Source organism: Saccopteryx leptura, chromosome 1 (assembly GCF_036850995.1).
Source record: "Saccopteryx leptura isolate mSacLep1 chromosome 1, mSacLep1_pri_phased_curated, whole genome shotgun sequence".
Classification (NCBI taxonomy): Eukaryota; Metazoa; Chordata; class Mammalia; order Chiroptera; family Emballonuridae; genus Saccopteryx; species Saccopteryx leptura.
Window position 1 is genome coordinate 33225764 of NC_089503.1, and position 18461 is coordinate 33244224.

The following is an 18461-nucleotide window of genomic DNA, read 5'->3' on the forward strand; positions in this document are numbered from 1 at the left end:
TAATAGGGTATGCTAATGGTAGAACATTTTTTCAGTATTTAAGTTAAAGAATTGCTTAAGATGTGACATTACCAAAGAGGCAACTTTCTACTTTGCACATCAGAACATTAAATTTTATTTTTTTACTGTGTCATATAACAATATTAATAGATTATGTGAGAAAAGAGTGAAGTGACCAAAAAAATGTCTAAAAAACTTTAAAATCCACTTAAATGATAGCTATAATAAAGTATCACCATTACAACTTTTTTTTTTAAGTGAGAGGTGGAGAGGCAGAGACAGACTCCCGCATGTGCCTCAACCAGTATCCCTGCTCTGCCCATCTAGGGCCCCTGCTCTGTTGCTCAGCAAACAAGTTTTTTTTTTAGTGCCTGAGGCGAGGCCATAGAGCCATCTTCCATGCCTGGGGCCAACTTACTCGGACCACTGAAGCTATGGCTGCAGGAGAGACAGAGAGAGCGAGAGCGAAGAGAGAGTGAGAGAGAGAGAGAGAGGTGAAGGAAGGGGAGGGAGAGGGGTAGAGAAGCAGATGGTCACTTTTGCTATGTGCCCTGACTGGAAATCCAACCCAGCATTTCCACATGCCAGGCCAATGCTCTATCGCTGAACCAACCAGCCAGGGTCCACTGTATCTGACATAATTAATTCTATTGAACTTTTAACGTTTTTGTAATCAAACTTAAAAAATAATTTATATTTAAACTTTCTCTTAGTATTCCTGCAGATCATGTTGTGTGTTACTAAACATTAGTTGGAAATAGTAGCTCTAAACAGATGAAATTTGAGAAAATAATTTAAAAATATTTACGCTTATTATATAATCCAGTCTCTTTAGAATATGATGCTGATTTTTACAAACCATGCCTCATTCAACATGGAACATATGGCATTGTGGTTCTGAGAAAAGTATATCTCTGATCAGTTTCTATCATTAAATCTATATTCATCCAGTACCTTAAAAATTTCCTTTACATTTTGATCCTTGTGCATGTCTAATATATAATGTTGCTTACACAGAAATATCTGTATTCTGCTTACACAGAATACTGTAGCCATCACAAGTTAATAGAAAAATAGCTATATTAAAATAAATATTACAAAATTTTAAGCAGAAGCAATTTTTAGTTATTCTTATCCATTACAAAAATTATAACATGTAGGACTTAGTTTGAGAAAGTACATACTAACATTGTCTAATATTTCTTTGTCCAGAGTAATTTTGAAACATAAATGAAGGTCACTTCAGTTTGCATAATAAATTTATATACTAATGTACACAAAGAATAAAAAAGTGAGGAGTATAAAAAGGAGACATAATGTTTTTTATTTCTACTAATGGTCAACCTTTAGTATATGCTTAGTGAATGAATATATAACTATATATGTTTTACCAAATAAAAGTATTAATATAATTTTATTGTTATTTTAACATTAAAAATGTCTCTATTTTAGGATAAATTATTTCAAATGATATTAAAATTATTGTTTAAAAGTCTGTAGTATAGATTCATTATCTCTGCTTCTGATTTTAAAAAAAATTTTAAAAAATAATTTTATGTACCTTTTCTCTGCAAAGACTAAAAAATATGATTTTCAAGTAATATTTGAAATAAGTGAATTTTAAGAGATAATAGTTAACTTCAAAACCCTATTTAGGCATACTGTATTCTCTTCTAAACTATTGATTATAACACAAATAGCTCAATATAAATTAAGCACAAATCATATATTACATGAAATAGAAAAGATATATAGCTGTGATTAGTGTCTCAAAAAAGAACCTATAAACTTCAAAGAAATTATATAGTACCATAGTTGTTTTTGTTTGTGCTTTTGTATTTTTCTGAAGTGAGGAGTAGGGAGTCAGAGAGACATACTCCTGCATGCGCCTGACCAAGATCCATCCAGCATGCCCACTAGGGGCGATGCTCTGCCCATCTGGGCTGTTGCTCTGTTGCAACTGGAGCCATTCTAGCACCTGAGGCAGAGGCCATGGAGCCATCCTCAGCACCTGGGTCAGCTTTGCTCCAGTGGAGCCTTGGCCACAGGAGGGAAAGAGAGAGAGATAGGCAGAAAGGAGAGGGGGAGGGGTCGAGAAGCAGATGGGCACATCTCCTGTGTGCCCTGGCTGGGAACTGAACTTGAGACTTCCACTCGCCAGGCTGAAGCTCTACTGCTAAGCCAACTGGCCAGGGTTCATAGCACCATAGTTTGAAAAAAAAAACCCACCAAAATGAATACATAAAATAAGGATATTAACTAAAAGTTGTGTACAGTCATTAAATTTTATTTCTTAATAAGCAATGAACTAAAACCTATTAAGGATTGATGTGTTACACAATGACACTGATGCTATACTTAAATGACTGGTAGAAGGCATTTGATACAGACATTCAGAAATGTAAAACAATTGCTTGTTTTATATTCTTATTTTATTAGAGAAGCAATGCACATTGCTATTAATTTTCAGTTTTTATTTTCTATATGTGTTGTTTGAATTTCCCAAAAACATTCTCCAGAGTTAACCATTTGAAACACATTCATGTTAAAAAACTGGCAGGTACCTGAATAGACAATTCTCCAAAGAGGACATACAGATGGCCAATAGACATATGAAAAGATGCCCAACATCACTGATTATCAGGGAAATGCAAATTAAAACCAAATGAAATATCACCTCATTCTTGTCAGAAAGGCTATCATCACTAAATCAACAAACAACAAGTGCTGGCAAGGATGTGGAAAAAAGAGGACCCTCGTGTATTGTTGCTTGTATTGTAAATTGATGCAGCCACTATGGGAAACAGTATGGAGATTTTTTAAAAAACTAAAAATAAAGCTGCCATATAACCCAGCAATACTATTTCTGTGTATTTATCTGAAAAAAATCAAAAACATTAATTTGAAAAGATGTATGCACCCCTAAATCATCATGTCATGATTTACAAAAGCCAAGATATGGAAGCAACTTAGGTATCTATCAAAAAGTGAATAGATAAAAAATGTGATATATATATATATATATATATATATATAAACAATAGAATATTAATCAGAAAAAAAGTAAATAGTCTTGCTATTTGTGACAATATGAATGAATTTAGAGGGTATTCTGCTGAGCGAAATAAGTTAGAGAAAGACAAATACTGTATAATTGTACTTATATGTAACATGTAAAGAAAACCCCAAAACAAATGAACAAAGAAAACAAAACAGAGACACACCCATAAATACAAAGTGCAAGCTGATAGTTATCAAAGGAGAAAGGGGTGGTGGGATGGGTGAAAAAAACCGAGTGCCATGCAACTGAGTTTGATTCTTTATTTCCCATTCTCCTCAAAATCTCATTCACATATTTTATTAGGCATCCTACAATAGAAACAAAAAGCAAGCAAGAATGATTGTGGTAAACAGCGTAATTACATAAAGTAGCAAATATATTTTTATACTACAACATTTTGAAAGCAATTGTGTGTTTATTGAAGAAGCATTCTTTTCATGCATATTATTCAAGATTTTTTTCTCTCAGAGTTTTAGTTTTCTAGAGCTGCTATAAAACAATTACTACAAATTGGGTGGCTTACAATAGCTGAAATTTATTCTCTCACTGTTCTGGAGGCTGTAAGTCTGAAATCAAGGTGTCAGCAGAGTTGGTTCCTCCTAAAGACTCTGATGGAGAACCTATTTCTCTCCTAGCTTCTGATAGGTGCCAGCAACTCTTAGTTTCCCTTGGCTTGTAGACGTATCACTCCAATCTTCACTTCCATCCATCTTCATGTGGTGGTCTTCCCTGTGCTTCTGTTTCTCTTCTCCTCTTCTTACAAGGACAATAGACATATTGGATTAAGGACCTGCCCTGCTCCAAGATCACATCATTCTAACTATAATACTTACATCTGCAATGACTATATTTCCAAATAAGGTTACATTCTGAGGTTCTGTGAAGGACATAAATTTTAGAAGAACAGTATCCAACCCAGTACAGTCAGTTTCGTTAACATTAAAGAAAAAAATTCTTATATTATATATATCTAAAAATAATTGATGAAACAGATGAATGTAAGAGTGTGATCTGCTATTTTTAATCACATGCTCAGATGGGAACTACCTTTGGGAATCTCTCTCATTCATAAAGATGACTTCGGGCAAAGAGAAACTTACAAAATTCTTCAAAAAGGATTCAGGAGTTTAATCTAAGTATATTAATTTGTTCCTAATTTGAGCACATAGTTCCATAGAATATTTTCTAATTCTTATTTTACTGAAGAATTATCCAGATTTGAATAAAGTCTATAAAATAAAAGCAGTAAACAGGCTTTGAAACTAAAATTAAATATTAAATATAAGTCTAAGGTAAACTCAAATAATTTTTATCTTTTGTCATACAGTTACATTGCTATTTTATTCATTTGGAATCACCAATTTAGAATTTATAATCATAAATGATAAAATAAGTTTTTTCCTGTATAATACTAGATAAACCCATTAATCCAGTTTTGAGATGCTGCTTCTCCTTGAGTTGAACTTTCTGTGTTATAATAATATTCCTTACATTTTCTTTATTAGAAAAAAATGCTACAAATCTTCAATCTCCACACATATGTTGTACATATCTACATATATCCCATACTTTCTTGTGTTAGGCTGTTCAGATGAGAAACTGTGAGGGAAAACTTGAAGAATCAGATGATTATGACTCTCTCATAATTTGATAGCTGCTCTAAGCTTGGCTGAGCGCCCTCTGGGGTTATCCTGTACATCTTGATCTTCTGGGGTAAGTACCTTCTTGTGTATCAATTCCCACATTAAAGGGGTCCTTCTTATAGAGACTCCTTCCCTGTTTTCATGACCAGAACCAAACTGTGATGTTTGTGCCACCTTCTGTCTTATACTTAGGTTAAATTTTTCTGTCATGCTTATCCCAAGTAAGAATCGTTTGACAATGCGATCCTCTAATGAATGGAAGGAGAGGGCAACAAGACGACCACCAGGTCTCAGAAACTTCTGAGCTGTCTTCAGTCCTGTGTAAAGTTCATTGAGTTCATTGTTCACAAATATACGAAAAGCTTGGAAAGTCTTGGTAGCAATATGGGTAGATCGTTGTAGCAAGTCTTTTCTCGCATAAATAGCAGAAGGAGGAAATGCACCTATAAATAGATTTTGTGAAAATAGAAAAAAAGGACAGGTAACATTAATTTTTTCACTGTAAATATATTGGGTTGTATATACATTTAAGAAACTAAATTTCTTTTGAAAATTGCATCATTTCATTAGCACTTCTCCATTTTATTTTCAAACATTTTAACAAGACTTAATCTACTGTGTCAGAAATATTTTTCATAAGTCATAAAAGAATTATAGAGTCAAATCGGAGCAGAAAAGAATTCTTAACTACAAAAAGTTAAAAGACACCCCCCCAAGTAGAATAAACAAAAATATTTCACCTAGCACCATATAATCAAACCCTGCTACAAGCAAACAATAATGAAAAAAATTATGAGTACAAAAAAGAAAAACAATACATTACATAAAGAGAACAAAATTATGATTAATTGTTAATTTCTCATTAGGACAATAGAGGCTACAAGACACTGGAATAACATTTAATTGTTCAGGAAAATTTGTTTTCCAAAATGGCTATTCTAATTCTTCAAAATTAAAGGTTCTAAGACATGTTAAAATCAGTTAAAAATGAAAGAATTCACTGCTAACAGGTCTGCACTCAAGAAATGCTAAAGAAATTTATTTCAGGCTGAAATAAAATGACACCAAGTGATAACTTAGATATACAGAAAGTAATACATATATATTCTTGTCTTAATTTCTTTAAAAGACAGAAATCTTTAAGTAAAATTATAACACAATGTTTTGGGGTTTATAATATAGATATGCATATATATATAAATATAGCTATTTATAAGTAATGTTATGATAGCAATAGCATAATGGATGAGAGTGGGTAAATAGAACTATAATACTACAAAGTCTTGTATTTTACCTAAAATTAAAGTTCCATTATGGTCCCTAGAACAGTCAATAAAAATAATACAAAGACATCTAATAAGGTAATAGAGAATAAAAATAATCCACAAAAATAATGTTTAACACAAGGGGAGGCAAAAAAGAAAATATATAAAAACAAAATGAAACAAAGAGAACATATAGCAAAAGTCAGACAATAATTCCAAATATAAAACCATTCACATTAAATATAAATGTACTAACTACTCCAATAAAAATGCAGAGATTGTCTGGCTAAAAGACAGGAAGACCTATATATATTGTCTATAGAAATGTATTTTAAATGTAAAAACACAAATAAAGTAAAAAGCTATAAAAACATATATAAATACTATATAGATAGAAACATAAAAACCCTGAAGGGACTATATTAATATTAGGCAAAATAAACTTTTACAAGAGAATTATTAGACCCAGAGAGGAGTATTTCCTAATGGAAAAATAATCTTGACAGCAGGAAGATATATTATAAATGTATATGCACCAAATAACAGCTCCAAAACTTTAGTCATCTCAAAAAAAGACTTACATTTATATATGCAATTGGGTTGTGACCAAATTGTCAAGTTAATTCAGTGGAGAGAGAACAGATTTCAATAAAGTGAATATTTATAAGAATATGAACTTCAACACATATATACATAAAAATTAATTCTAAATAGATAATGAATCTAAGAGTAAATACTGAAACCATAAAACATAAATCTGACACAACTCTTTTAACCAGAATATATAGGAAATCTAACAAGTTAATAAGTCAATTTATTCACTTGAAAAAAAGGGCAAGAATTTGAACAGATATCATAAAAGATATAAAATAGCTAATAAATATATGTAAAGATGTTCATGATAATTATTCAAAAAAGAAATGGAAACTTAAACAACAATAAAATTCCAGTACAAACTCACTAGAACTGCTAAATCTTAGAAAGATACAAACTACTGAAATAGACTCAAGACTAGATAATATGAATAGTCTTATTACAAGGGAAAGAATTGAATCAATGATCAAACTTAACTTAGAAAGAGAAGTCCAGGTCCTGATGGCTTTGCTGCTGAATTCTGTCAAACACTCAAAAATTTAGCAACAATACTGCACAAAATCTTATAAAAATTGAAGAGTAAACACACTTCCCAAATTATTCTATGAAGCCAATTATTATCCTAAAACTAAAACCAAAGACTTCAAAAGAAAATTATAGACCACTATTTCTTATGAACATAAATATAACAATCCTCAACAAAATACTAGCATGCCCTGGCTGGTTGGCTCAATGGTAGAGTGCGTTGGCCCAGCATGTGGATGTACTGGGTTTGATTTCCGGTCAGGGCACACAAGAGAAGCAAACATCTGCTTCTCCATCTCTCCCCCTTCTCTCTCTCTCTCTTTCTCTTTTCTCCTCCCACAGCCATTCCTGAGCAATGGAGAAAGGGCCTCAGATAGGCAGAGCATCACCTCCTAGTGGCCTTGCCGGGTGGATCCCTGTTGGGGCGCATCTGTCTCTCTGCCTCCCCTCCTCTTACTAAAAAATAAGTAAGTAAGTAAGCAAATAAATAAATAAATAAATATTAGCAAATCAACTTCAGCAGCATATTTAAGGAATTATACACAATGACCAAGTGGGATTTATTCCTGGGATGCAAGAATGGTTCAATATATAAAAATCAATATATGTATTATATAACATTAACAGAATGAAGGGAAAATACCCACGTAATCATACAACAGATACAGAAAATGCACTTGAAAGAAATTCAACATCCTTTCATGATAAAAACATTCAACAAAGTAGGAATAGAAGAAAAGCACCTTACCATGATAAAGGTTATATATGAGTACCCACAACTCTCGTCATAACTAACATGGTGAAAGACTGAAAGCTTTTTGTCAAAAACCATAGTAACAAAAGGATTTGCACTTCTGCCATTTCTATTCAAGATAGTAGTGGAAGTTTTAGTCAGAGCACTTAGACAAGAAAAAAGAAATAAAAGGCCTCCATATTAGAAATAAAGAAATAATACTATCTCTGTTTGCAGAGGACATACCTTATAAAAATACACTACACATCACATACACACACCATGATAGAACTATCAAATGAATTCTGCAAAGCAGTAGAATATACGATTAACATGCAAAGAATCACTTGTGTGATTTACACTAACAAACAATCCAAAAGTGAAATTAAAAAATAATTCCATTCACAATAGTTTCAAAAATAATTAAATATTTAAAAATAAAAATTAACAAAAGAAGTACAAAACTAATGCTACAAAAGCTACAAAAATAGTTTGAAAGAAATTGCTTATCATAAAAATATTCTCCAAATTCATCTAAGGTTCAATGTACTGCCTTTCCAATCCCAGCTGGCTTTTTGGTACAAATCGATAAGCTGATTCTAAAATTCATATGGAATTGTAAGACACCCAGAACAGCCAAAATGATCATTAAAAAAAAGAGAAGAATTTAGTATGAGCACTTACACATATGGATTTGAAAACTTACTACAATGCAATAATAATTGACACAGCCTGATACTGGCACAGCAAGAAACATAAAACTCAATGGAACTTAATTGAAAGCTTAGAAATGTAACTATGGAGTTATGATCAACTGATTTTTGAGAACTGTCAAGAGCATTCAACTGGAAAAGAATAGTCCTGAATAATTGGTACTGGGACGAGATACCTACATAAAAAAGAAAAAAGGTGGACCTTTAAATCATACATCCCAAAATGAACTCAAAATAGATTAAAGACCTAAATGTGACAACAAAAACTATAAAACTCATAAAAGAAAACAGAGATAAATCTTAATGACTTAGAATTTAGCAAAAGTTTTTGAAATAAAAACACCAAAATCACAAGCAACAAAGAAAAAATAGATACTAGACTTCAACTAAATTAAAAACGTTTATCCTTCAAAGGACACCATCAAGAAAGTAAAAAGACAATCCAAAGAAATAGAGAAAAATTTGAAAATCATATATCTAATAATGGTTTTGTATATAGAATATGTAAAAAAAGAAGCAAATTACAAAGTAAACATGTTTGATACTATTTATATAATATTTAAAATTTTTTTTTTTTTTTGTATTTTTCTGAAGTTGGAAACGGGGAGGCAGTCAGACAGACTCCCGCATGCGCCCGACCGGGATCCACCCGGCACGCCCACCAGGGGGTGATGCTCTGCCCATCTGGGGCGTCACTCTGTTACAACCAGAGCCATTCTAGCGCCTGAGGCAGAGGTCATAGAGCCATCCTCAGTGCCCAGGCCAACTTTGCTCCAATGGAGCCTTGGCTGTGGAGGGGAAGAGAGAGACAGAGAGGAAGGAGAGTGAGAAGCAGATGGGTGCTTCTCCTGTGTGCCCTGGCCGGGAATCGAACCCGTGACTCCTGCACGCCAGGCCGATGCTGTACCACTGAGAAAACTGGCCAGGGCCATATTTCTTAAGTGAAAAGAAAGGAGGCAGAGACAGAATCCTGCATGTACCTCAACCCGAATCCATCTGGCAAGCCCCCTACAGGGAAATGCTTGTCCATATGGGGTAGTTGCTCCATTGCTCAGCAACCTAGCTACTTTGGTGCCTGAGGCAAGGACATGGAACCATCCTCAGTGCTGGGGGCTTCCTTGTTCCAACTGAACCACAGCTACAGAGAGTAAGAGAGAGAGAGAGAGAGAGAGAGAGGTGTGATGGGGAAGGGGTGAAGAAGCAGATCGTCTCTTCTCCTGAGTGCTGTGACTGGGAATCAAATCCAGGACGTCCATACACGAGCTGACACTCCATCACTGAGCCAACTGTCCAGGGCCTATTTATTATATGGTATTTTAAGACATGCAGATCAAAAACAGTCATGCCCCATCTCATTTTCAAAATAAAGAAAAATATTGATTTTTAAACAAATCAATAAATACAATTTTTCTTAGACTTACCTTATTGGCATACAAATATATTAAAGTATAATGTTCAATGAATTTATACAGAAATTTTTATTTGATTTAAGAGCCCATTCCTAGAGAATACTATCCCATAAAGAAATCTTTCCAGTCTAGAATTCCTATAAGTGAAGATAGTGGTGGGATTCAGCCAGTTAACAGCGGTTCAGCAGAACCAATACCTAATTTTTTGTTGAGTTTGGCGAATCAGTTATTAAAATGGTACTTGTAATCAGGGTTCTCTCTAAGGTGGACGCCTAGGCAGCTGCCCAATGTGGAAATCACAAATTTACATTCCTTACTCTTTTTTTAAAAACATATCTGCACAACAGTGTATTCTAAGTGCCTGTAGTAATGTTTATTTCATCCATAGGTGAAAAAAAATTGCAAGGTAGGATGCCAATCAAGAAACAATATGGAAATATCTTAAATAACAGTTCTATTGTTTTTTTGTTAGGTATTATTTAATATATCTTCATTAATATTTTAAAACTTTCTTATTTTGTGTACCTCTCTCATTGTTATTTAAGTACTAAATGCATGAAATAATAAACTACCTTTTGGTATATCATTTTTTTATATAATACTTTAAGTGGTCATTAGGGCAGAGAACCAGTTGTTCAATTATTTGAGCCCCACCACTGAGTGAAGATCTGAAAGCATGCTGGCAATCCTGGTCCTGAGTCTCTTTAGTATGTGTCTTACAGCAACGTAAATTATACAAGGCTGGTACCTTAGTCCACATTTTCATAATCTGTAGTAAATCCAGTAGTAAAGTTCATTAACACACGTGACTAATATTCTTAGGGAACTGGATCAGAGAAGGAAGACATAACATACCGAAGAGCTGAGAACCAGGCTGTCAAAAGTTAACCAAATCAGTGTCATGGGTTCATTCTTCCCTTCACAAAAACTACTTTGCTGAAAGGGTAGGAAATGTTAGACGCTGAGGAACTTATCTGGCATTAACCAGGTCTCTCAGAAACAAAATGTGAGAGTCAAAGCTGAAGAGGGAGGTCAGCTTGTCATTTGGAAATTTCTCCATTTTCCAGAGAAAGCATTTTGGTCATTGAGGAATGTGTTTCAAAACTTTCTAAGGACTTGAACAAACACACAACTCTTCACATTTTAGAGCTTGAATTAAGAGGACGCTTGAGGAAGGTTGCATTCCTGAAGACCTTGTATGATTCAAAACTTGCATAATTCAACACAAATTTTCTCAAAGGAGAAATGTAATATAAAATGCATTTTAATGTGCATGATTAAACTAAATAGGAGGTAAACATTCATGAAGAACAAGATCAACAAATACTAGAGGATGTTTTTGCTTTCATACTGTTTAAAAACTTTTTCCTAATGTTATCTCTAGTATTTTGTAGAAATTAAAAGTATGGGCCAACATGGTAATTGCTCAGCTTCCTTGGCATTTTGTCACATTTCCAAGACATATATTCCAGGATGTGATTTTTAACATAGCTTTGAATTAGCTATGCCTGGCTATGTCTTAAATAAATTAATTTTAAAAAATTAAAAAGGCAAAGAGCTTAATAAATACTTGCTTAATATTGTCATTGAATATATTTTTGAAAACTAATGAAAATAGAAAAGGTTAAAATAACAAAATAATGTCTGAAATCACCATAAAGTTCTAATATAAACAACAACATTGGTTACTTTGACATGACAAAGTATGGTAGGCATTTCTATTTACCAGCTAAAATGGCATCTTTCTATGGCAGAATCATAGTTTATAATTCATTCATCCAGCTCGTTGTGAAACTGTAAGATTCCTGATTAATTCTTTTAATTGAGGGAAGCTGTTTTTATTACAAAATATTCACATAAAGTGAGAGTTTATTAATACTTTATATTATGTAACTTCAAGTTTATATAATTCATATTCACATTTAAATACATTCACACACTACATAAATCTGGAGCTAATAGGTTAACACCATGTGATAAGAAAGCTTTTCTTTATAAGGTCTCATTAGGCTTGCCAATGTCATATCATGTACAAAAATATTAAAAGCTCTCATTTATATTTAGGAATGGATGATTCTAAATATAATAGAATAATAACTCCAATCTACAAAACTTTTCTTCTGGGGCTTTTTGTTTTGTTTAAGGAATTCTAATCTGGGCTATGTCCATTGGGTTTCCTAAAAAGAACTTCTAGGTGTGGTCCTGTCAACTTCCTCAAGTCCCATCTTTAGGGACCAGGAGATGACAAGGGACTGCAATGGGTAATGCCTTTTGTGGATCTTTTCATGATACTCCGGGGATCAAAGGACCATATCCTTCTGTATTTTAGGTAGGTTCCATTTTCAGGGATACCCTTCTTCTCTATATTGGTACTTTGGTGTCTGTAATTAATAGAAAAAAAGGTTGACAATGTAGATTGTGTAAAATAAAATTTAAAAAATGAAAGAAGCTAAAACAGCACATGGTAATAGAAATTAACAAAGTGAAAACAGTATCAACTGGCAATGGTACACACATTCAAGAAGAAAAAGAGAGAGAGAGAGAGAGAGAGAGAGAGAGAATCCTACTGTTAAGGATTAAGGAATGTTCTCTGTTTATATGAGAAAGCTTAGACAATCAGCAAATGTCCAGTGACTCAGATAGTAAAATGGATTTCCTTGTGAAAACCACCCATCAGGGAGCAAGGGACAGAGTTCTTTTAGGTATACAGAGTAGGTAGGGACATTGGCCTACACGTCACCAGGACAAAAAAAAAAGATTCAAAATCTACACCAGCTCCTATGTCTACCCATGTGCTGGACTCTGAACCAGGCCCTTGGAGGAAAAATACTAATGAGGTCTGGTCCCTGCCCTTGAGGAGCTCTCTGTTTTGCAATCCTTCTTTACCTCTTTCTCATCTCCCATATCCTGTTATCAAAAATAGAAACTGGTCTCTGCTTTTCAATTTCCTGAGTTTAATCACAGAATCTTGTATGGTTAATTCATTCGATTAAGGCATAGAGCTAGACAGAAAATATGGACTCAATCACAATTTAGGACATTTGGCTTGGTACATAGAGAAAACCTTTCGTGTTTCATAGTCTGTCAATGGGCTCAGTTAACACTGGGCAAATGTACATTAGCTCTAAGTGGGTACCCCTAGGCTAGCACTTATCACACTTCACTGTAATTACTAGTTTACTTGTCTGTCTCACTCACTTGACTCTGATCTCCTTGTGAATAGGAACTAGTTTATGTTAAATCTTATATCCCTTGTGCTTAACAGAGAAGCTGATAATTTTTAACCCTGACTGCATAACAGGGTCACCTGTGGAGCTTTTAAAAAAAAAAAGATGCCTGGCTCCAGTCCAGACCCATTGAATTAGTTTCAGTGGTTATTACACTAGAATCACTACTTTTAGAAAGCTTCACAGAGGATTTTGACTTGCAGCCAAGATTAAAAACTATTATAGTAAACACTCAGTAAATGATTGTTGAAAGATAATGAATAGACAATGAATGAAAAAAAAACACACAACTCAACTAAATGGATAAATGAAAAACAATCCAGAACCATTACTATAAAGAGCTTCATATCATTGGATGGAGATATATATATATATACATATATAATATTAACATAAAAAGTATAATATTTAGTCACATCAATGAGTGACTAAATGAGGAATGTAACAATTTTAGTCACAGAAAACATGATGAAGAGAATGTAACATTATTGTCATAAAACAGGCCCTGTCCTATATCCTACTTTTTGGCTAAATGTGATTGTGGGTACAAAGTTATAATTTTAATGAGACAACTGAACTCTCAAATTTACTAGTAATTTCATTGTCTCAATACAACTGTTTGCATGTATTTAATGATACTGATTGGGAATTTCCTTAATGAATAAATCATCTGACATGCAATGGAGAACAAGCAAATAATTTTAACCTTTAAATACAGCTTGCAAGTCCTTATTATCTGAAATGAGAGAATGTGCAAAGGAAACTATATATTTTGCATATTTCTTTTAAATAATAAAATAAGACATAAGAATGTAATGGTAAACTGTGGAAAGTTATATTTTAAAAATGTCATCAGGATCTTCAGTTACTTAAATGCATTTCCCCCAAGATTAATGCACAATAATGTTGAGATTTCATGTAAGCTTTATTTCACTTAATGCCTATAAAATCCTAAACTGCACTTTTTCTCAGTTCTTTAAAATATCGGCACTGTTTTCCTCCTACTACTTTAAAAAAGCAAAATTATGTCAGTAAAACTGACGAGAAAAGGAAATTAAAAACTAATATTCATTTAATTGCAAGATGTTTTCAAGATAAGTATACTTTTTAAAAATATACATTTAAAAATAAATGCCCATTAAATCCCTTATGGGATAAGTTCTCATTTCAATAGGATTTTGAGACATTATTTGGCACTTACTAGACTTACAGTAGTATTGGGAAAATTAATGTTCAAGAAAATTGTCAAACAGTTCTGCCTCAATAGAGGCACTCCGCTCTCACATTCCCGATCAGGTCTGCTGTTGTCATTCTTTTAGGTCCTTGACAGTTTCATATCTTGACTCTTTCCTTTCTCTCACATCTCCCAAGGCTGACAGCTCTTTATGAGGAACATGTCCAGAATTGCAGGACTTCTCACCAACTCCACTGCTATCACCGCAGTCCAAGCCATCATCATCTTTTATACATAGTCACCAGACTGACACTCTTCAGCCAAAACTTAGATCATGCCATTCCACTGTTTAAAACGTCTAGTGCTTTCCTATCACACGAAATAGGAACTGAAGTTCTTCCCTTGGTCAAATGTCCATATCACATATGTAACCTCTGCTTACTACCACCCTCATGTCCCAGACGTCATCTCCTGAACTTGAGCTTTGTATTCTTAATGGAACCATGGCATGGGTCTGCCTAAGTCCTGTGACCTGTACCTAGAACAGCTGCCTTCATACACCTGAATGGATTACTCCCTCCTTTGTTCAGCTCTCTTTGCAACATCACAGAATTCGAAAGGGAGTCTATGACTATGCTTATGACAATAGCCCTGTGTCATTGAACTCCCTTTAACACTATTTGATTTTTTCCCATGACACCTTATCAGAAACAAATATTTATTTGTTTATTATCTGTTTTCCTCCACTAGACTATATACTTAGTGAATATAGAGACTTTGTTTGTTCACTCCTACAAATTCTTTGCACTAAGAAGAGTTGGTGCATTGAAAAACTGATTGCATTTGTACCTTAATGTTATATCATTGTTAAAAAAAAAGAGAGAAGAAGAAGAAGAAGAAGAAGAAGAAGAAGAAGAAGAAGAAGAAGAAGAAGAAGAAGAAGAAGAAGAAGAAGAAGGAGGAGGAGGAGGAGGAGGAGGAGGAGGAGAAGGAGAAGAAGATCAAAAGGACATGAAGTAAAACATTAATTTCACTACTCCTTAAATTCCACCAAGAGACAACCAAGGGGTATACTTTCTAACATTTTTTTCTTGATAGTCGTACATGACATTTTGTATATAAATGCATACATGCATATGTATTTGGTGAGAAGGGAATGATCTGCACAGTGATCTGTAACTTGCTTTGTTTACTTACTTTAAAAAAATGTTTCAGTTGTATAGATGCATCATCGTATTTGTTCATTTAACAAATGTCTGTAGTGTCAAGCACAGTGCCAGCTCACTGGAACACAAAGGTAATTGGGCTAGAGGCAGCCAGCCCAGTGGCGGAGCTCATACCGACAACACAGTGGGCGGAGTTAGGAGGTTTGGATTTCACCAAAAAAACAGTGCAGTAAACATTTGGACTGCACATTTTTAAAATTCCTGCATGGCAGAAAAACCCGACAAAGTAAAAAGTCAAAATCTGTGAGTAATATTAGTAACTGTATATGAACCTGTGACAGTAGGATTAGAGTTGTTAGGTCAAAGGCTAGTTATGCTTACTTCAATTTGGACTAGCATTTCTGAATTTACTATCTAAATACATTATACCAATTTATTTCCATCATTAGTATATGAAAGAGTCTATTTCCTCACACCCTCACTAGTAGTAGAAACTATGACCCTTTGTAGCTTTGACTAGTATAATAGTAGGCAAATGATAGCTTACAGTTGTTTTAATTTGTTTCTTTGGCACTTAGCAGAATTGGGCATCTTTTCAAATCTAATGACCATTTGACTTTAGCTATGAATTGCTTGAACATATTTTTAATGTGATGATCCCTTTTCTTTATGGACTTGGTTGAACTATATATAAAATAAAGATATTAATCTCGTGTCTCACATATATAGATGCAAACACTTTTCCTGGATTGCGACTGCCTTTTTACTTTGTAGAGTTCCTCTGCCATATACAGAAATTAAAATTTTCTATATAGATTTTTTCATGTTTTTTAGATTTTTATCAAGTTTAGGAAGGCTTTCCCCATTCAGACTTTAGATAATCAACTCTATATTTTTCTGGTATATTTCTGGCTTTATTACTTATATTTAAATATTTAATCCACAGGAAATTTATCTTTAGTGTGGTAGAAAGTAGGGATATATCAATAACTTCATATTTTAAAAAGATATAGCCAATTGTCCTATTTATTAAACAGTATATTATTTCCCTATTCATTTGAAACAACATTTTGATCATAGACTACATTTTTACATGCAAATAGATCTGCTTCTGGATTCTCAGTTGTGTTTCATTGATGTGGTTCTCTATTTTTCTGCCAATAGCGGATGATTATTACTTTTGATTTTTCCAGTACATTTAACTTTGAGGTGGGTAAGTCTCTCTCCCACCATTATCTTTCTTTTTAACTTTCCTTGGGTATCTCATACATTTATTATTCCAAATTAAAATCAGAAACAATAACATATATAATTATAAATATTTTGACTGGAATTGTTGTAAGTTTCTAAATGGATTTGAAAAAACAAACTTACACTATCATAATATCAAAACCATCCAGGGAACATAGTAATCTCATTAATATTTTACATGTTCTTTGTTAAAATTTAATAGTTGTCTTCCCCTAAGCGATGGTCAAGCTATTTGTAAGTACTGTTTATACACGAACATTTTAATCATCCCTTTGGAAAAGCACAAGAAATGACAATACTTATATTAAGACAACATGGGGTAAAAGAAATGGTACTGCTCTTTAGAAAGAAGAAACTAGGTTGATTGATGGTTGTGTCATGTGGGGCAATAACACTTCTGCGTTTCTTTCCCCACTGGAAGATGGGAAAACTCTTTTTCAGGATGACTGTGAAGATCAAATAAAGAAAATATATAGAAACATCTAGTGCAAGGGTTGAGAATCTTTTTGGCTGAGAGAGCCATGAACGCCACATATTTTAAAATGTGATTCCATGAGATCTATACAATGATCTGTGTACATTATGCATTATCCAATAAAAATTTGGTGTTGTCCTGGAGGACAGCTGTGATTGGCTCCAGCCACCCACAACCATGAACATGAGCAGTAGGAAATGAATGGATTGTAATACATGAGAATGTTTTATATTTTTAACGTTATTATTATTTTTATTAAAGATTTGTCTGCGAGCCAGATGCAGCCATCAAAAGAGCCACATCTGGCTCACGAGCCATAGGTTTCCAACCCCTGATCTAGTGTATACTTGGCATAAAGTAATCACTTTAGGAATGTCATTCACACATTTATTTACTTACTATTCTCAGTTGCAAAAAATGGTTAGTGATGAGGGGATTTGATATGTTAATTTGAAAGTGAGGCCAAACTAATTATACTTTTATCCTGGATTAATAGGTAGGTGGGACAGAGGTGGCTGAGAACCCCTGAAGCAGCTAATTAATGCTTATTGAATGTAGGCATTACACTAAAACACCTCAGCATCCAAAATGAAGTCTAAATGTTTCCTTCTTTACAAATGAATGGTACACTTCTAAGTTTAAAAACAGCATCCACAATGCTGCTTTCAGCATGGTAAAACTCTGAAGATAACTGTTTAACTTGGCTTACGTGGCATTTCTAAACTTTTTAAAACAGAAACTTCAAATTTTTAATAACAACTATCTATTCCATCGAATATGTTTTGTGTTCATCACTTTCCACATACCTTAATTATGTCATAAATCCCTATAGTAATTCTGATAAATAAGTAAATATCCTTATTTCATTTAAAGGTGAAAAACTGAGAGGTCAAATGTCTCTTCCCAAGTTCACAGGAGTCAAGTGGAAACTCATGAAGTCTATATCTATACCCCCTTTTTTCTGTAATAGAGAGTGGATCTAACTTTCCCAGGAGGAAGGTGTAACATGTCTCGTTAGTTCATCCAAGAAACACATCCTGGGAGCCAGATCAGCATTAGTTATCTACATACAAACAAAGAGACAGACAAACAAACAAACAAATGTATTTTATTAGTTTGTAATTTTTCAGTTTCCTGAGGATGTTCTTGAGTTTTCTTAAGTGTACCCAAAACAAGGCAGCAATCTTAAGATGGTATGCTCACCAAACCATATCATCTCCTTTTT

At 33.6% G+C, this 18461-nt stretch overlaps 1 protein-coding gene across 3 annotated transcripts in view; it reads right to left on the reverse strand.

Moving 5' to 3' along the window:
* Positions 1 to 3084: 3084 nt before the first annotated feature.
* METTL15 (methyltransferase 15, mitochondrial 12S rRNA N4-cytidine) overlaps positions 3085 to 18461 on the reverse strand; it is a 190024-nt gene continuing 174647 nt past the window's right edge. For 2 of the 3 annotated variants that reach the window (XM_066364077.1, XM_066364082.1), the window contains exon 6: positions 3085 to 5147. In XM_066364077.1, the coding sequence (XP_066220174.1) occupies positions 4702 to 5147 (446 nt within the window). In that variant the 3' untranslated portion in view covers positions 3085 to 4701. The remainder of the gene's footprint in view (positions 5148 to 18461) is intronic. The other variant, XM_066364067.1, reaches the window with a different exon arrangement.